Source organism: Hypomesus transpacificus, chromosome 17 (genome assembly GCF_021917145.1).
Source record: "Hypomesus transpacificus isolate Combined female chromosome 17, fHypTra1, whole genome shotgun sequence".
Taxonomy (NCBI): Eukaryota; Metazoa; Chordata; class Actinopteri; order Osmeriformes; family Osmeridae; genus Hypomesus; species Hypomesus transpacificus.
The window spans coordinates 15484493-15505737 of NC_061076.1; the positions used below are offsets into that span (position 1 = coordinate 15484493).

General features: G+C 42.1%; 2 protein-coding genes across 2 annotated transcripts in view; one reads left to right on the forward strand and one right to left on the reverse strand.

The window, feature by feature from the left end:
• LOC124479237 (zinc finger protein 721-like) overlaps window positions 1–21245 on the forward strand; it is a 39521-nt gene that overhangs the window by 7953 nt on the left and 10323 nt on the right. Inside the window, 1 exon segment of the mRNA XM_047037881.1 lies at window positions 17336–18003. Within this exon segment, the coding sequence (XP_046893837.1) occupies window positions 17336–18003 (668 nt within the window).
• LOC124479370 (complement C3-like) lies at window positions 480–14314 on the reverse strand. The gene is made up of 31 exons (XM_047038106.1): window positions 14188–14314; window positions 13464–13659; window positions 13125–13290; window positions 12544–12641; window positions 12228–12316; window positions 12036–12118; window positions 11838–11925; window positions 10645–10747; window positions 10354–10471; window positions 9923–10038; window positions 9389–9532; window positions 9171–9288; window positions 7979–8043; window positions 7618–7812; window positions 7355–7510; window positions 7077–7206; window positions 6867–6908; window positions 6002–6119; window positions 5225–5313; window positions 4878–5017; window positions 4578–4790; window positions 4329–4473; window positions 3988–4124; window positions 3656–3718; window positions 3240–3330; window positions 2708–2756; window positions 1993–2083; window positions 1741–1830; window positions 1298–1400; window positions 1051–1149; window positions 480–744 (listed from the first exon to the last, which is right to left on the reverse strand). Exons 1-31 carry the CDS (start codon window positions 14262–14264, stop codon window positions 590–592), a joined length of 3567 nt encoding a protein of 1188 aa, XP_046894062.1. The 5' UTR covers window positions 14265–14314; the 3' UTR covers window positions 480–589.

Here is a 21245-nt window from a genome sequence, read left to right on the forward strand (position 1 = left end):
TTCCCAATTACTTCCAACATGTAGCCTTTACATCAGTGGTGATGAAGAGTTTTGAATGTTTGATACTTTTGAAACTTTTGTAAAAAAGCGTCTGCTAAAAATGACTAAATGTAACTACAAGAGACACCTCAGAACCTGGCAGATCAACTCCAGTTTGCCTACATGAAGTGTAGAAGTCTCGATGATGCTGCCCTTACTTTCCTGCATCATGTACTCCCATCTTGAAAAACTAAAGGCACATGCTAGGCTTGTGTTTGTGGAACCTACATAAATTGTAAATTTCTTGCCAAAACAAAAGAGGAATACTGAATAAAAATGAATGACTATTCAAAGTTGATAATAATAAATCTTTACTTTTCAAGTGTATTCCAAATAACACAAATAAATGAGGGTGATGGTTAGGTGGTGGAGGTGAGGGTGGAGCTATGCAGAAAAGAAGCTGAGGGAACCTAAATCAACAGCTCTGTAACATCGACATCTTAAGAAATATGTATTATTTATTTAGGTAATCAAATTATTATTCAATAATGTATCATTAGTTATTCAATACAATTATTTTTGTGTCTTGATTATTAGAGAATTTGTATTTTTATTCTTGGGTCTGTCCACTCGCTGTCAGAGGCCTCGCTTCAGGCTTTAGGTCCTTGTCATCTGTGCTTCTCTCTGACTGTCTGCTGGCATCCAGGGCTCGTCTTCCAGAGGGCACTCTAAAGGGGTGTCTGCTGCCCTCTCTCCCTTCCTGTCCTCAACACAAACACACATACACAGATAATCAAAACAAATGTATTATTTCACATACAGACTGTCTCTCTTCTACACACAAACACACAAACCTAATCACAACCCGACCATACTTGCTCTCGCTCTGTCTCTCTCACACACACCTGTCCACTCTGCTTCAAGACAAACCAACAGAACAAGGTATATTTGATTGTAAAAATAGTAGTAAATAGTAGTCCTTAGTAACCATGGAGTGCTTCTGATGGGCTTGAAATGGGTCTATGAACATGTTCCACAACTTGTTTCCACTGTGATTGTGATTAGGTTTACCTTCAGCACATTTACAGATGCTTTGGTCCTCCCCGGAACACAGCCTCAGAAGGCCTCCATCCGTTCGCTGTGGATGGTAAAACACCCTACAACGGGATTCTGCAAAGCACACACAGAAAACCACATATAATATTTAGGTTATAGGTGCCCAGTGCCCACTGAATACTTTTGATGGGGACAAACCTTGAGAACACAGAGGATCATTCGAGATAGAGGAACGTGAATGTGACATGAAAGGGGATCTTACTCTGATAATACTCATACACAGTCACTGCTGCAGGTTGTAGGACCCCAACCTTATCAACACTGTGGATCCTGAAGGTCACATGGCCCCACTCTGTGTGAGACACCTGGAGAGAGAGAGAGAGAGAGACGGGATGGAGAGACAGTGAGGATGGAGGGAGAGAGAAAGGATGGAGGGAGAGAGAGAGAAGAGAGAATCACTTTATAAATCCACAGGCAGTAAAGGAGGTATAGAAAGAAGAGCTGATTGGTTGGGGTAAGGAGAAAGGAAGATGATTGGTTGAGGAGAGGACTAAGGAAGGTAATTAGTAGAGGAGAAGGAGAATTAAGGTGATTGGTTAAGGAGCCGATGTGGGAGGGGTAAAGGAGACAGTAGAGGGGGAGTGAAGATGATTGGTGAAAGAGCCAATGTGGGAGGGGTAAAGGAGACAGTTGAGGAGAAGGTACCTGATTCAGATAGATGATGAGGGAGCCTCTTTCAGACAGAGCCTTGTCCATCTCAAATTTCTCAATGTAGCGATCTTTCCCTTCCATCAACTACACACGTACACACAAACAAAAAGATTTGCACATTAATGTGAAAAATATTGAACTGAAAATGAGACTAAGGTCAATATTTCAGTGTTTGTGTTTAAGAGAGAGAGAGAGAGAGAGAGAGAGAGAGAGAGAGGGCAGAGAGAGTGCCCCCAGGTGCCTCACCTTTGTCAGATCCCCAATGTCCACTATGAAGCCAGTTAGCAGGCCAATGTCCAGAACCGACATGGTGGCATCTCTTTCCTGGCTCTTATATCTGCCAGACGAGACGACCAAAGGTAGAGAGAGAGAGATAGAGAGAGAGGTAGAGAGAGATAGAGAGAGAGAGGTAGAGAGAGAGAGGTAGAGAGAGAGAGGTAGAGAGAGAGAGGTAGAGAGAGAGAGGTAGAGAGAGATAGAGAGAGAGAGGTAGAGAGGGCGAGACAGAGATGTAGACAGAGATGGAGAGACAGATGTAGAGAGAGAGAGAGGTAGAGGGTGTGTATACAGGTGTGTTTAAACGTGTGTGTGTATAAAGGTGTGTGTACAGGTGTGTATATAGGTGTGTGTACAGGTGTGTTTGTGTTCAGGTGTGTGTGTATATAGGTGTGTTTACAGGTGTGTGTGTGTACAGGTGTGTGTGTGTGTGTGTTTACAGGTGTGGGTGTGTGAGTGTGTTTACAGGTCTAAAACTAGACACTGATGTTGTTTGATGTTATCACATGTAATTTACGTCACTTTGAGAGATAGCTTACAACATATATACATAAAACATTTGTTGTAATATGGTATGAATTTATAATAATCTCTTTGCTGTATGGATTAAGCCTCAGTAGCCAGTACATTCAATGGTTTAGTGAGAGGGTTAGGGTTATGGAGGTTGTAGTATTTCATATCTTACTTTGTCTTTATTTTCAGCAAGTAGGTGGCTTCAGCCCCAGGGTAAGATGCTGTAAAGACATTATATACTTAAGTGAAATCATCAAAACTGATTGGTGGAGAATAGTGAGAAGGTTAAACTCTTTCTTTAGATTATCTCTCTCACACACACTCGCACACACACATTGTACTACACATTCTTTCAATAGAATAATAATAATAATAACAATAATTGCCATCTTATTTGAAAAACTCTTGATGGCTTAGCCCCACAGAGGACTTTTATTTAATAAAGCATTTATTTATATTTATGTATAATTATTATTTATAACCATGCATTATTATTATTATTTGTAGTTATTTACAACATTCCTATTTACCACATTCATAATTTTTCAATGCAAACAAAAGATCTATAGAAAGCTACCAAGAAATACATGGTAAAAGAGTAATACATATAACAAATGATTTACCATTCACATGACCTTTGCAATTTGACCATTTAGCACATATTTATTTTAGATTATTTGGGTCAAAGGCATGGATTTATGTACCTTTTCCCTCTTTCACCATTTCCACTTCCAGGTCAAAGTCATTACAGCTAGAATTCTTTTGGTCCAAGACGGCATAGTACAGAGTCAGCACCTGAGAACGAGACAGAGAGAGACAGAGGGAGAGAGAGAGAGAGAGAGAGAGACAGAGAGCAGAGAGAGAGAGAGAGAGAGAGAGAGAGAGAGAGAGAGACGGAAAGAGAGAGACAGAGAGACAGAGAGACAGAGAGAGAGAGATTGAGAGAGAGACAGAGAGAGAGACGGAGAGAGAGAGACAAAGGGAGAGACGGAGAGAGAGAGACAGAGAGAGACAGGTATGGAGAGAAAGTGGCAGAGAGAAATAGTTCCAAAGTGTCCCAGTGTTGAGCATTAGTGAATACATAGATGACTAAATGACAGTTGGGCAGTTTATGTCTCACAGATATGGTGGCGGTGCCAACTCCTCTGGCTTCCACTGTCACGTCCAGATTAATATCCGGGACCTGGTGATGCAGAGCACACACACACACACAGGCACACAAACACACAGGCACACACACACAGGCACACACACACACAGGCACACACACAGCCCAAGACAAGAACATTATGCAAAGTGTGTGTGTGTGTATGTGTGTGTATTTGTGTGCACATGGTTGTATCTGTGTGTTTATATCTCTGTGTGTGTGTGTGTGTGTGTATATATCTGTGTCTGTGTGTATCTGTGTGTGTATCTGCGTGTGTGTGTGTGTGTGTGTGTGTAGATGGGGGCAGGTCTCAACTTTGTGGTTCTGGTGACAAATCGGTTTCTCCTGTTAAAATACCACCTGTCTGGCCTCCGCATGCCAGATACTTGGATATTTACTTCCAGGTCAAACTCCTCCACCAGCACGCCAGTCTGATCCCTTCCTGCACACACACACATGTGAACACACACACACATGAACACACACATCGGCGCACACACAGGGGCACATGACCAGAAACACAGACACGTAAACATACATACACACACACAGAGGAACATACATGCATTAACAAACACATACATTACCGGTATGTACACATAAAGGTAGGCATGCACATACACACTCTGCATCTGTGAAGCATTACCTATAACATTGATTTCTGTGCTGGCAGGTGTGTTTGGAACCTGGTTCTGAGGCACGGCACTCTTGAGAACTTTCTTCTCCACACCTCCTGACTTGGAGGGGTCCATTTCGACTGTAACCAGTTTTCTGACCAACTCCCCTGGAGGCTGCGAGAGAGAGAGACACGACAAACAACAACAGTTTCAACAAAACAGTAACTGTGGATGTGTTTTCACCACCCCTGCAATGTCTACGTCTCAGAGCAGCTCACCACCACACGCAGGACCTTCACTACGCCGTCCTCTAAGACTGACTCAAAGACGGAGGCCTTGACCTCGATGTTCTGCTCGCCCAGCTTCATGGGGATCATGACGTAGGGCACCACCAGCGTAGACTCCGCCTCTACAGTCACATCTTTGACATATTTTTTCCGTTTGTTGGCCGAGCTGCAGATGTTCGCGTTCTCCATGAGATAAACCCTCACCTGCAGGTAGAACACTACTCATTTGAAGAGGAAGGGAAATAGAGAGAGAGGGACGGAGGGAGGACAGCGAGGGGGCCGTGGACTTACTTTGATTGGATCTAATTTGTAGTTGTGAAGGACGGCTTTGACCTCCAGCTGTTCGTTGTACACGGCAGAGTTGGGCAGCCTCAGGTCAATGAAGAAGTCCTTCAGAACCAGAATCTCAAAGGGCTCAGTCACACAGATAGCTGGACAGGGGACAGAAAAATCTGGCATTGTTCTGATGTCTGACTTTCAATTTTGAAAACAGGGCTCACTTTGTCAAAATACAACAAACAATTCACTCAACTTGCGGCATTGTTCTGATGTCTGACTTAATGTAGACTACAAAAGGCAGTGAAAAAAAAGAAATATTTATCAGGCAGATATAGAGATGCCCGAGTGGGGGTTCTCACCGTTCTCCTTAGACAGGCTGATGGCAGTAATCTGCCAGGTAGTGATGGAGTCTGGCATGGCAGTGACCTGATTGGTTGATGTGGTTTCACTGCAACATAAAGAATACAATTCTATTGACATTTCTATAGGACATTTCAGCTTGACGTCACAACAACAAATATCTTACTTCCGGGTGGATAACGCCGATCTTGGCTAGCGATAGTTAACCTTAACAAGCCATTGAACCCAACAGGATTTTCCATGTCATTTAACCACAAACACGTTTTATGATTATTATGATTATAACACGTTTAATGATATGCTTGTGAACTGAAAAACGAGACGTTCCCGATGTCGTTGCTGTTGATATTGTTGTAGATGAAAGGAGACCGCCCGGTAAACGTAGACTAGGCTACTATAGCTGGATCTGTGCTAACGTTATCCACAGGTTCCGTTGGGTCGATTTCGATTTAACCATGGCTAAACGGAAAAAGCCTTATCCTTTACATGCCTGTGTACATTTGACATTACAACCCCAAACACAACAAGATGTCGGCATTAAGTTAATCTTTTCGATCTAATCTTTTAAATGAACTACTATGAACTACTATGCTATGCTACCATACCAACTGCTGTTGAAAGGATGACAGTTGTCCACCCGGAAGTGTCTTGGCAACCTTTGTTTACAAACATTCTGATTAGGTCTATTGACTAACAACTCTAGACCATCACCAACAATCTAGTCAACTGCCTGAAGTAGAACAGTTTAGCAGTAATATCTTTGCACCAGTTTTTACCATTTTTGGCCTAAAGGACAGGAGGGCAGGGTGTATTCGGTCCACAGCCAGCTCTCTGGGAAATGAGTACGAGACAGGATATCATCTGGACCGAGGTAAGAGGCATCATCGTCATCACCTGGTGAGGGAAGGGACGATGAAGAAGAAACATTACATCATAATTCTATTCACAAATTTGCCCAAAACTGATACATTAAGTTAATTCTGATAAAATAGAGACCGATCTCTTCAAATAAGTTATAAAAGCAAGCATGAAGGATAGCACGCTGCAACGGTTGTTACTGTACAAAGCTGCTAGTCAATATTAACTCCTCGTAGAAGTAGTTCATCTTTTTTTGTCTTTAATTCCGTTTTGAATGTTTGCTCTACAATCTAGATGAGACGTTTTTTCAAATGGCTCTGGCGCTGTCATGGCGTTGGTATTGGTAACCATTGGTAACCAAATACCATCGGTTGGTATTTGCTTGTCTTTGTGTCTGGTGGCAACCCCAAAAGGGCACCTAAAACATTTAGTTAGTTTAATCTCAAACTCCACTAATTCTGTGGGAAACAATGCATTCCTCGTCATACCGCTGACACAACACTCCTTCTTGAGCGACATGGTGTACTTACATTTAGTCATTTAGCAGACGCTCTTATCCAGAGCGACTTACAGTAAGTACAGGGACATTCTCCCCGAGGCAAGTAGGGTGAAGTGCCTTGCCCAAGGACACAATGTCATTTTGCAACCTTCTGATTTAAAGCCAGACTCCCTAACCGCTCAGCCATCTGAGCCCCACTTAGCCTCTGAGGAGGGGTCAGTGTTACTACACCGCAAATGTTTGATTTATTTCAGCTTATTGATCTGTCAAGCAGCTTCTCTTACCATCAGACCGCCTCCTCCTGGTCCTGACTGGACAGTTTGGCTCTAGTGTGAGAGGAGAAAGAGGACAACAGGAGGGTGACTGTGAGGTAAGAGAGGAGGAGAGATAGTGTGGAGAGAGAGAGAAAAGGTGCAACAGAGTGGGGGAAGATTAGACACTGTAGAGGAAATGAATCTGAAGAGAGGGAGGAGGAAGGAGGAGGGCGTTTCTACCGGTTCTGATGTTTGTTCCTGAGGCGGTGTTGGTCTCAAACATCAGGCCAGCATCGTAGAAGACTCCCATACTGTTCTGTCCACTTCCTGCTGTACAACCTGTGTCATACTTCTCCACCACATCCCATATCTACAGTGGACACACACACACACTCTTAATGGACTAAGAAATGCAATAGTGACTGTTATAGGGGAAAGACAACATGGATAACAGGACACACCGGATTGAAAGCATGTTTCACAGAAGTCAAACGGTCAGTCAAGAGAACAACAGATACCTTTTTCTGGGTGAGTCTGTGTTTGTTGTTGAGGACAGTGACACCCTTATCCACAACCACTAGTCCCACTTTGGCCCCAGGGTCTCCAGTGATCTTCAGTTCAAAAATGTCACGGGGCCGGTATGATGTTGCTGGTCTGATTGCCTCGACTTTCAACTGTAGGACAACAAAAGGGGGGAGGACAAGAGAGGAAGGATGTAAGTCTGTCTGTGTGTTTGTTCACGTGTGGAAAGTCTGTGTTGGTGTAAATGTGTGTGTCTTACCGTGCCCATACAAGAGGTCTGGACTTCCACACAGACAGAGTCGGACACTACCTCAGTAGTGCCCACGTGGTAGTATGCCACTATACGGAATGAGGGCAGCATGTACTTGGTAACTGCAAATGTGGAGGACAGGATTGTCTGTTTCCATTTCCGTTGCTTCCTGATTGATTCCACCAGCTGACCCCTGCTCAAGATCTGATTAGACGCACAGAAAATATAACAACAAAATATCAGATTTTTTTCACCCACTTTTTGCCTCTGTACACCTCCTCCCTTCTCTCTCATTCTGCCCCTCCTTCAGCCCACCAGGAAGGTCATTACTCCTCCCTGCACCCCCCTCCAACCCTCCACACACACCCACCAATATGGTGATATCCATGTCAGATGGTCCTTCCCCAAAAGCCATGTCCACCTGCATGTTTTCATCTGAGGGTGAGGAAGAAACAGTCAGGTAGACAGTCTTCTGTATAAATACATATGTACAACCATGTTCTTAGTTCAACAAACATTTCTTATAATATCATGTCATTAAATAGAATTATCCTAAACCGTTATATAATAATATGTACAGAAATAAGTTATATGTCATATAACTATTTAATGATGACATCATTCAACAAACATCTTAACAAGCACAGGTATGTATTGCACCTGGGATTTAGAAATATTTTAAATCCAATGTGACAAATTGTCAAAAAATTCCACACTGAATGAAATGGAATAATATAAGCCAGTCCCTTTTAATAAGTTAATTTAAATACATTTTTTAAATACAATTCACTAAAGATGACAGTTATCATATAACAACAGAACTGTTACAAACTGATATCAACTGATCTAAGTTGATAAAAGAAACATAATTGATATAAACGAGTATAATTTATATAAACTAGTAGATTTGATATAAAAAAATATATATGGGAGCTAAACTGATATAACTAATAGAAATGACTTACCTGTCACATTACCCTGATAGCTTATGTATCTGTTATAGACTGATACGTTACGCTGATAGGTTATGTATCTGTTGTACACTGATACATTACCCTGATAAGTTATGAATCTGTTATACACTGATGCTTTACCCTGATAGGATATGTATCTGTTATAGACTGATACGTTACCCTGATAGGTTATGTATCTGTTATACACTGATGCGTTACCCTGATAGGTTATGTATCTGTTATAGACTGATACGTTACCCTGATAGGTTATGTATCTGTTGTACACTGATACATTACCCTGATAAGTTATGTATCTGTTATACACTGATGCGTTACCCTGATAGGTTATGTATCTGTTATACACTGATGCGTTACCCTGATAGGTTATGTATCTGTTATAGAATGATACGTTACCCTGATAGGTTATGTATCTGTTATAGACTGATACCTTACCCTGATAGGTTATGTATCTGTTATAGACTGATACGTTACCATGATAGGTTATGTATCTGTTATAGACTGATACGTTACCCTGATAAGTTATGTATCTGTTATACACTGATGCGTTACCCTGATAGGTTATGTATCTGTTATAGACTGATACGTTACCCTTAGTGCTGACTAATAGGTGCAGCAGGTTCCTGGTTTTGGACTTGTAGGGATAGATATCAAGTGTGGCAGTAGCCTGTCTGTCCTGTAATTTAATGTCTGGGTCGTTGGTCTTGACCTGAATTTTACACACACACACACACACAAATACAAAAACATAAGTCTTACTGTGAGGCTCTGTGATGGGCTGTTGGTTAGTGTTAAGGGGCGGGTCTTACAATGATCTTCATTGATTCGCTGATTCCGGTGTTGACTGTTGCCACGGCGATGCCTTGATCGCTCGTGAAGGTAGAACCTCCGTTAGGTGAAACCACCAGTTGGACTCTCTTAGCCGGTGTCTGATCAGGGTTTGTGACGTAAACCTAGACATAAAGGGCATCATTTTGTTATTTTCAGTTACAACCCTAACCCATCATTACCAGTAATTCCGTTAAAAAGTGCTGGTACATCTTCATTTAAAAAGGTTGTGCATTTTGTAAATATTATAGTTATGTAAACAGACATAAGCACAGACATTAACCGTACATTTAGTAATTTAGTCATTTACATTTTAGTCATTTAGCAGTACTTATAACACGTATAACACGTACGTATAACACAAATGCGTTACCATGTTGTAAATGAATGAATAAGCATAATGTTGTTACTGTGGTTACGCTACTGACATTACTGACAATACGGATGCAAGGTCAGGGTTAGATCAAGTTCAAACAGCCCAAGGGGGAGCTTTGTTGCCAAGGCTATGTCTTTACCTTCACATTGAAAGGCATCCCTGGTTTGAAGAACTTGGGGGTGTGTTTGAAGTGGATGGTATAGGGGGACTCAACAATCTGGATGCCACCTTTCTCTGCCTCCACCATCTCTCCACCTGGAGGAGAGAGAACACACTGTTAGACACACACACACATGTACGCAAGCTTTGTCCCAACCTTGACACACACAGAAAACTGGGGGAATGATCACTTTCACAATATTTTTTGATGTTTCACAATTTGCATATAAGCATATGATTCACTCTCTAGCCATGATTTCCTTATTCAGATCATGGTTTTAGTACCCACTTGTTACAAAGGTCTAATACGGAAGGTGTTCAATAGGTCAATAATCTATTAATAGAATAAAACAAGAACACTCGCAAACACACACCCACACATTCAAAAACCTCCACACACACATTACTCACCGCTCTCAGTCAACACCTTGACTGATACGTATATTGATTGGGAGACCAACTCTTTCACTTTGAAGGTGCGTGTGATGTCATCTCTATTCAACACCGCCTCTCCTTTCCCCTTCTGGATCTGACTCACACAAACAGTTGTCTGACAGGAAGCAGGGGTGTGCATGTGCACGTGTGTGTGTGTGTGTGTGTGTGTGAGCGTCCTGAGCGTGTCTGTGTGACAGTGGGAATGTGTATTTCCAAGGTTGGTTGTTTGTGTAAATACTTCCCAGTGTGTGTCTGCAGGATATTTACCTCTACTCTCTGAAGGGAAGAAGGGAAACTGTGTTTATTTCCTCCTTTCACCACCCCAAACATCACATAGGCCACACCATACACCTCCTTCCCAAGCAGATACCTGGGAACACAGCAAGGATCAGCAGATTACTAACACACACACACACACACACTCAAAAAGATACCTGGGAACACAGCAAGGATCAGCAGATTACTAACACACACACACACACTCTAACAGATTCCTGGGAACACCGCAAAGATCAGTAGTTGAACAACACACACAGACACACAACAGTGTTGGGGCCCAAGAAATGTCTCATAAATAAACTTTTTTTCTTAGTTTCTTATTTATTTGTGAGGACCAGAACAAGCCCTCGCGTATCAACACAGAAAAATCTGATCGGAATCAGAACATGGATTGAGGCCGAATCCCAATACTCCCCCTTACCCCTTCCCCTTAGTTTTGCGAGTTCCCGTGAGAGCTAGTGGTGTGCCAATGTAACCGGTGTGAACTGGTGAAACTCACACCTCAGGTATGTAATGGGCCACCCGCGTCAATGAATAGCAAGCTTTTCGTTGGCGAAGTTGGTAGTGGTTGCGCTTGGGAAGTCAGAGGTGGTGAGTTTGACTCCCGGTGGGAGCGGACGGATGCCCGTATAGCTCTGACGGAATTTGCAAGACCACGTCCGTTACATTGGTGCCGTGATCCGGATCTCACGAGGTTAGCGCCAGCTAACCACCGGAGTGAGTTTCAGAGGGGTGAATGTAACCGGTGTGAACTGGTGAAACTCACTCCTCAGGTATGTAATGGGCCACCCGCGTCAATGAATAGCTAGCTTTTCTTTGGCGTAGCTGGTAGTGGTTGCGCTTGGCAGTCCAGAGGTGGTAGGTTTGACTCCCGATGGCAGTGAACGACGGCCCTGGCGGAGCAAGACTACGTCCGTTGCATACCCGTTACACCAATACTCTTTTTGAATTTCGTTTAATATCAGTGCATAATACTACTTGCTTTGGAGATATCGATACGTGCTAGATGACGTACCTGTAACCAAGTGGCGTCCCATTTCGTAGGGATATGTAGCCCTTACCCCTCAGTTTCGAGGGCCAAAGGCTAGGGGTAAACTAAGGGCTAGGGGTAAGGGTAAGGGGGAGTATTGAGATTCGGCCTGAAACTTCAGACAAAACTGATGACCAAATAATCGCCTCACCTCACTGTGAGGTCAACATGCAAACTTTCATCATCGATGTAGAAGAAGTACTTCCTGGGCTCCACCTTCACCTCGAAACTGGGCAGAACTGGAGGGAGAGAGGAAGAAAACTTGAGATATGATGTTATATATATATATTGTTGCACTGCTGTGGCAGCAGAACTAAAGAGGATAATTGAGGGATTGACAGTTTCTCACCGTATTCTTTGACCTCAAACTCTGTGGTGAAGGTCCTCTGTGGGGTGGCCTGGAACCTGCTCACCAACTGCCACACACCGGGACTACACACACATATGCACACCACCCGCATATGCACCACACCACACACACCACAGAAATAGATTGATAAATGGATGGATGCATGGATGTATGGATGGATGATATGCTGACCTGACAATATCTGGAAGCTTGAAGTCTCCAGATTTCATCCCCTTGTCTGGAGTTACTGTCTCCCTGAGGATGGTGATGTTCTCTGGAGTCTGACATTAGAAAATGCAATTCATGAAAATGTGTTATTTTGCTGTGCTTTTTTTTTGCTTTGCTGCCTACATGTTCACAATTGGGAGTGTATTTACAGTACAAATAATTTATTTTAGCGGATCCTTTCTACGTAATGTACTGCTATGCAGTGTTATATAGTATAACATACTGATATAGAGTGTTATGTACTTCTTTGTGCTATGTAGTGCTTGTGATGGGCCTTTACCACAACATCAATGTCGATAGAGATGTATTTATCCTGTTCAAACTGATCTTTGGTCAAAGGTTCCATTGTAGGGGTCACAGCAAGCGCCCTGTATAAGACTGAGATAAAGACAGACAGAAGGAGAGAGAGAGAAAGGATAAGAGAGAGTGATGAAGGAGAGGTTGCTCTATTTCAGTTCCTACTCTGCATCCAGGATAAGGCAACAATTACATGTTGTTGTCTGTTGATGTAAATGTTGGAATGTGTTCCAGACACGTGTTACATCTGCTGGTGTAGCATTAGCAGAATCCAGCCAGTTTCAAATAACCTTGGATTGACCAATCAGGAAGAGGGCGGGGTAGTGAAGCCAAAAAAGTTCAAGTTAAGAATCAAAGTTCAAGCCCACAACACAGCCCCCCTTCCCCCACCCTACCGCCCCCCCTCTCGTCCCCCCCAACCCACCCCCTCCCTGCGCCCTGTGAGGTCCTGATAGCTTCCATTTCTTACAACAACACCTGGTAAAATCAAACCTTAAAACCATAATTTTAAGTCTGTGTTTATGTGTAAATGAACTCTGAATGAAACCCATGACTCCGTCTGACCTTTGGTGCCGGGGTTGTAGATGGGTTTGTCTGTCTGAATGAAGATGTACCCTGCCTGGAAGGAGGCCAGCACCACCTTCTCCAGTGTCCCGCTGGGGAAACGCGCCTGCAGGTAGACATACTGCTTCTGTCTGTCGTCCATATTGATGTAGTCCTCCTCTGGGATCTAGGGTCAGGGGTCAAGGTCAGTACAGTTTGTTTAGTCTCAAACATATCAACTTGTCTGTGTGTGTTTGAGTGTGTATAACCTATACATTTGCGTGTGTGTTTATGTAACATTCTACACACAAAATAGTTCACACGGAATGTAAACATAACATTGTTTCCTTGACAACTTACAAAGACTTCGACTAAGCTCTGGAATTTGTTGTCTGAGTTTAGTTGCACAGCTTTTTCAAACAGTTGTTTGGTCTTGGTGGGATGGTTCATGACAATGACCGTGACCACAAACGGACCCCCTGAGTGGTCCTGGATCTCCACAAACACTTTCTCCTTGGTGCCCACACGCAGCACGTTAGGAGCAGACAACACCTGTCTGGAGAGGGAACACACACACACAATACACAATACACACAAGACACACACACTTCAATCGTTGATTGCTGTCTCTCTCCTTTCCTAGTCTCTTCTCATCATCTCCTCCTCCCCTCCTCTCTTCCTCTCATCATCCCTCTCTCACTGTCTCTGACAGGGCCAGGCGTCACTGTCATAGGTCATTGACTGCTTGTCCTTGGCTAAGCTCCGACTCTACTGGACAAATATTGATAAAGTTTTTGATGTAGAAGTACACACTTTATACATTAAACCCAATTTTTCCATTTAAACTCTTAATTTGAAACCAACTTATGTACACATTTGTAGTTTTATAGACTGATTTCATGTTTTATTCATCATTCACAAAATGTAAAAAAAAAAATATATTATTAGTTTGAACATCCTGAAAGTAGTGCCCATATCGGCAGAGTATTACTTTGCAGTAGCACATGTCACTCCAATGTTCAATAAGACATTACCAGCCTTACTCAGAGAGGTAATCAGTGTCTGTGTTCATGTGTGTACTTACAGTGGTGCTCCGGCAGACGGTGAGGGGAAGGAGACAGCCAGGGTGGCCAGAACCACACACACCAGTTCCACCCGCATGGTTTCCTCAGGTCCTGCTGCAGTCTGCTGAGGGAGTAAATACTCACTCCACGCTGCAGGACTTATATCCTGACTCCCTGTCCAGTCCAACCCTCCCCATGTAGCCCTCCCCCCTCTCTCCCCCATCCAGCCCAACCCTCCACGTGTAGCCCTCCCCCCTCTCTCCCCCATCCAGCCCAACCCTCCCCATGTAGCCCTCCCCCCTCTCTCCCCCATCCAGCCCAACCCTCCCCATGTAGCCCTCCCCCCTCTCTCCCCCATCCAGCCCAACCCTCCACATGTAGCCCTCCCCCCTCTCTCCCCCATCCAGCCCAACCCTCCACATGTAGCCCTCCCCCCTCTCTCTACCATCCAGCCCAACCCTCCACATGTAGCCCTCCCTTCTAGCATACAGCTAGCTGCAGAACAAACATCAAAGCCACAGGGTTTATATTTATCCATATATTATCACATTTAAGAAAGGTTGAACCCTTTCAAAATATTTAATTACATAGAACTTTGTAAAGAAGGTTAAGGCAGGAGGACTCAGTGGTGTTGTTTACTTGATACTTTAATTCACACGATACAATACATAATTGTAATCAGGGTTCTAAATTAACATGTTAAGAACTCAATAGCCAGTTTGGCCGGTGATAATAGGGCAATACATGAATGATACATAAGGCTCTGTACTCCCCTTACAAAAAAGAAGTATACTTCAAGTTTATTTTGTAAGTATACTTAGTATAAAAAGTATACTATTATCATGTTACTTAAAGTATACTAGCAGTGTACTTATTTATATACTTTTTTTGTACTAAGTAAACTGAATTGGCCCACTGTTTAGGTCATTTAGTACACTTTAAAGTACACTTATAGTGTATTTCAAGGTTTACTTTTGAATACTGCAAAGTAACCTGTGTAGTGCACTTTCAGTTCATGAAGTATACTTCCTATAAACCCTCAAAGTATACTTTGCAATACTTTCAAGTGCACTTTCATTTAATTTCAGTACTTCAAGAAGTTGCTAAACTGATGCTAAACTCATCAGTACTATCGTCAGTGGCGGCTGGTGAAAATTATTCTCGGTCAAAAACTAAAGAGTCTGCCTGTCTTGATTTACTACCGAGTGGTGCAGCACAGACTACCGCTGCCCTCAAGTGGTAAACTGTGGTAATGCACGCATCCACACTGGAATAAATCGTTTTCAGAGGGTGCAGTGATACACGTCCCGTTGCATTTAAAATGTTCTAGAAGAGGGGTTTTGTGTTGGCCTGAGATAAATGTATACCAGAACATGACATCGAGACAAGTTATGATCTTTCATGTTGAATTTACATTCATGACTCACCTTCTGAAGGGTATGACTTTAACTTCATTCCTCCAGCTTCATAGACAGAACCCAGTGACTTGGTTTTTTTAAAATACAAATCTGAGGATGGGCAGTATTATTGTGAGCCAATCTTCATAACAGTTGGTAAATACGAAAATAACCCAGTCTGTTTGTGTTGGTCTGGTTTTGGAGAGAGGCCCTCTCTTACTGAATGATAAATATAAGAACCTTAAGGTTCCTTTTATGAATAGTATTCCGCAAACCTGGACGATGTGTTCACAAAAAATATTCACCTTGATTGGAACATTTCATATAAATCATCTTAGACCAACAGATCAATGATCAGTAAATATGCAGGATGAAAATAATATCATTTTTTGGTTAAGTTTAACCTTTTTATTTACATATCAGGCTTTTGAAAAGTATACAACAATAATGATTCTGGGTTGATCATTTCTGTTGACATAAATGTTCCATGGCTCTTCTTCATTGGCTCCTTGCGTAGACCTGGTGCGCGTGTGTGCGTGTGTGTGCCTTTTGACCCCTGTAAGCTTGACCACATGATTCACCCAACACAGATAAGGCCAGACATCTTTTATGGCCTCTCCAGTAAGAGAGAGTGGTCAGCCCAGGTCACCTTGTTTACATATGCCTCATGTTACCCAAAGTCCAGATTTGGGGGTAGGCTTCTCTATACACACAAGGAATGCTGAACACAGAATCATTCTTATACAGGATAAATGTGTTACATCTTCAATTTTTCCAACAATTTCTCATTAGCAAAAATAAATAATAAAAATCTCAATGAATACAAAATATTACATCATACATTTACATGTATTAATTTCATTTAACAGACGCTTTTATCCAAAGCGACTTCCAAGAGAGAGCTTTACAAAGTGCATAGGTCACTGATAATAACAACAAGATAGCCCCACAGCATTGCGGGTAGTCAAAAACAAGAAGTACATATTGTGAACAACCAAAAAATAGTGCTAAAGGGAAGAAACCATAAGAGCATGTAGTTAAACAAGTTAAAATTACACAACATTAATCTCTAAGTGCAAGTGTACCTGTAGGAAAGCAATAAAAATAGGAACATTTAGAGCAAGACATTTGTAATTTTAATTACACCTATCATTTGACTTGTTACCAACCATTCACTACATACAAATTAGAGTGTTCTTACATTCTCTGCATATTTAACTCCAAATATGAAATAGATCCCCAGTAGGGCACCAACTGGGGCACAGGGGTAGGAGCCTTTGCCATCCATGAAGAGCCCAAAACAAATACAGTAACTTACATTAATACATTTACACTGTGGTTTTCAAGCACTCTCCGTTTTATTTAACTGAATTAAAGAATTAGTCAGTGCATCTGAGTTATCTGAATATCAAGTATATTACACCATAGTACCTCTCACCAAATGATCAACATTACGTATGTAAAGTGGCCCATTATGACAGACAATAGATGTCATTCATATGTGAAAGTTGCAGATTTCCTACTAGCCAATCATAGTTGATCATGGGCGGAGACTAGACAGAAGACTCCTTAAGGCTCCAGAAAGAATACAGACACTTAACCCATAGAGACTGCAGAGACTCAACAAGAGAGACTACAGAGAGAGAATCAACCACAAACAGCAGTAACCAGACAGCGGACCAACCAGGGAGAAACAAGCTTCCAGAGACTAGATACAGAATCCAAAGAGACCAGACAGAGAAGAAAGAGAGAGCTGAGTTATGGAGACACGTCACTGTGACACATGTGGGAAGAGCCTTTCCTCATCCAGTAGCCTCAAGAAGCACATGAGGATCCACACTGGAGAGAAACCCTACAGCTGTGACCTCTGTGGTAAAACCTTTAGCCATGCTAGCAATTACACCGTCCACAGCAGAATCCACACTGGAGAGAAGCCCTACAGCTGTGACCTCTGTGGTAAAACCTTTAGCCATGCTAGCAATTACACCGTCCACAGCAGAATCCACACTGGAGAGAAGCCCTACAGCTGTGACCTCTGTGGTAAAACCTTTAGCAAGGCTGGCAATCTCAGAGTTCATAGCAGAATCCACACTGGAGAGAAGCCCTACAGCTGTGACCTCTGTGGTAAAACCTTTAGTCAGGCTAAAGGTTTCACAGTTCACAGCAGGATCCACACTGGAGAGAAGCCCTACAGCTGTGACCTCTGTGGTAAAACCTTTAGCCAGGCTCACCATTTCACAATTCACCGCAGAATTCACACTGGGGAGAAGCCCTACAGCTGTGACCTCTGTGGTAAAACCTTTAGCCAGCCTCACCATATCACAGTTCACCGCAGAATCCACACTGGAGAACAGCCCTACAGCTGTGACCATTGTGGTAAAACCTTTAGCCAGGTTGGCAATCTCAGAGCTCACAGCAGGATCCACACAGAAGAGAAGCACTAAGCAGCCCACACTGACTATTTATGTCCAACAAATGACCTATTGAAGACTTTTTCACCTATGCTTTGGAAAGACCTGTCTGAGGACATTACATTATATTTCATTCACTGTATGTCACGCTAAATACACCAGGTAGTGCACATAGAAAGTACAGCATAAGATCAATAACTAGAACAAGCAAGACAGGCAAGAATTATACCTTATTTTTTATTGTTGTTACTTTACTATAGTGTTTATAGTTTCATGATCATGTTTTATTGGTTATATAATTAAAGTCTTCATTTTGACACCATACTTTGAGTCAAGTTCCTATTCCTCTAAGGATACAATGTTGTACAATGTAATATCATTTTATGTTAAGTTTAGCAAGTATTGAGATACACAACTCATTAATGATTTTCTGTTTTAGAGAGAATCATTGTGTCCCAGCAGAATTCTGCAAGCTCTGCCCTTGCCTGAGACCGCAAACAATACAAGTGTTTTACTGAAATTGGGGTTCAGCCCATTTGTTCGTACCGAAATCACAACACTCTTAGCACAAAGACAGCGTATACCCTACCCCTAGCCACTATAGTCCTGCCAGGAAAATGTGCTATTGAGGATCTGTATTGTTTTTGACCTGGGTACGAATTACGGGGTTAACCCCCCCAAAAAAATAAGTAAAAACAACTGGTAGGAGGATCAATAAATGCTTTGGAGAAGAAGTTGATCCCCCGATTGGCATTGTATAATTCACACTGTGTTTTTGACCCTTCACCATATAAACTAACAATCTAAATTGGTGTGTGAGTGTTGCCTATGAATACAATTCACAGCACTGAGTTGTCAGTGCATATAGGCCTACATGAGCATCTGTTGCATAAACACACATTAAGTCGCGGAACGATCACAATGTGTGTAGCATCACACCAAAAACGAAAGTCTGTGGCTGCCTTGATTTACCACCGAGTGGTGAAGCACAGGCTACTGCTGCTGTCTAGTGGTAAACTAGGGTAATGCATGCAACCACACATAACGAGTGGAATGAATCGTTTTCAAAAAGTGCAGTTATACACGTCCCGTTGCAGCAATTTAACATGTTTTAGAAGAGGTGTTTTGTGTTGGCCTCAGAGGCATGTATACCAGAACATGACATTGTCATGTTATCTTTCTTAATGTTGAATTTACATTCACACAGAGAAGCCTGACTTCTGAAGGGTATGACTTTACCTTCGTTCATCCAGCTTCATAGACCAGAACCCAGTGACATGTTTTTTTTTCTTTTTCTTCTTCTATTGAGTAAGTATCTGAGGATGGGCAGTATTTTTGCCCTTAGAATCGTCCTAACTTTCCCCCCCTATACCGCGCCCCTGCCCGTTGGTAACTGGGAAAGGAGCCAAAGTTGTCTTCCCCCATCTGGCTTGCATAGTTTGATGGGAGTACCAATATTGCAAGATACGTATTAGGTATGGGGGGATCCCTCGCTCTTGTAATTTCATAAACAGTTTACCATGATTAACACGGTCAAAAGCTTTGGATCCATCAAGGAAACAAAAATAATTGTTGAACCAAGGCTATTATACTTAAAAACAAGTTCTTTCAAAGCATATATACACAAATCTGTGCCACGTTTCTTTTTAAAACCAAATTGATTGTTAGTGTTTTTTTTATGTTGTTGTAGCCTATCAAATATAATTTGTTGTAACACTTTAGACAATATACTCGCTAGAGCGATTGGTCTGTAGTTTTCTAGGCTCGATACCTTACAGGTTTTTTCCTTAATAACTGGCACTAATAGTACAGGTAACATAGAATCAGGCAATATGCCATGCGCTAATAATCCAGAGAAACATATAGCAAGTAACACTGCGATTCTATGGCTTGCACAGGTGTTCAGCTGTTATTTTGTCCACATGCTTTGTTCACTGACAATTTCTCAATAGCATGACACACTTCATCAGGTATAATGACCACGCCATCATTATTAATGACATCACCAACCTGATATTCAGCACTCTTAACACAGTTAAAAATCTCTCCAAAATGTTCCCCCCACAGCTCAGCAATATTTTCATCCCCAGAGATCCCATCAATGCTGGATGGCAAAGGCTGTTATTGATCATTTTCACCTCCTTCCAGAATTCATACAAATCATTCTGCTGGAACTTTCTGGCCCATAGAATTAGCCCTCATCATCTGCTCATTCCTTTTGATAAAGCGTACAGCATATTTAAACCTGGCATTTGCCTTTATCGTCTGTTCAAACTCTGGGCCATACCTAGCTTTTCCAGATGAAACTCAGCTCCAAAAAGCTTCCTTAGCCTGCACATGAAGTTCAGACACACATTCGTTCCATCCTGGTCTAATCTTACACTTTCATTTCTCTTGGATGAATCATTTACTGTCATTTCTCTTGGATGAATCATTTACTGTCATTAATTAAACAGTTCACAATTTTGTCATACATAGTAACTATATCACTACGATGTTTGTGCGTCTTACAATTGAAGTTGCCACACATAATAGCTTCAAGTGGTATATCAATATTACTCAGATTATTATCACTCAGTGCGTTGTACTTCCATTGATCATATTCTGTGAGCTTTGCCCAGTCCACTCTTCAATTCAGCTCATTAGTATCACCATTATCATAGCTGGTCAGCTAAGGTAGACTGTCAAGATGTATTATCATAGAGACAGGTATGTGATCTGCTGTGAATTTACCACCGAGTGGTGCAGCACAGGCTACTGCTGCTGACTAGTGGTAAACTGGGGTAATGCATGCAACCAATTATATAACGAGTGGAATAAATTGTTTTCAAAAAATGCAGTTACACAAGTCCCGTTGCAGCAATTTAACATATTCTAGAAGAGGTGTTTTGTGTTGGCCTCAGAGGCATGTATACCAGAATATGACATTGTCATGTTATCATTCTTCATGTTGAATTTACATTCACACAGAGAAGCCTGACTCACCTTCTGAAGGGTGTGACTTTACCTTCGTCCATCCAGCTTCATAGACAGAACCCAGTGACATGGTTTTAGTTTTTTATTGAGTAAAAATCTGAGGATGGGCAGTATTTTTGTGAGTCAATCTTCATCTTAGTTTGTAAATGAAAAAATAGCCCAGCCTGTGTGTGTTGGCGTCTGGTTTTGGAGAGAGGCCCTCTCTTACTGGATGATAAGTGTAAGAACCTTAAGGTTCCTTTTATAAATAGTGTTTTGCAAATCTGGCCTTTGTATTCACAATTCTTTTTCATG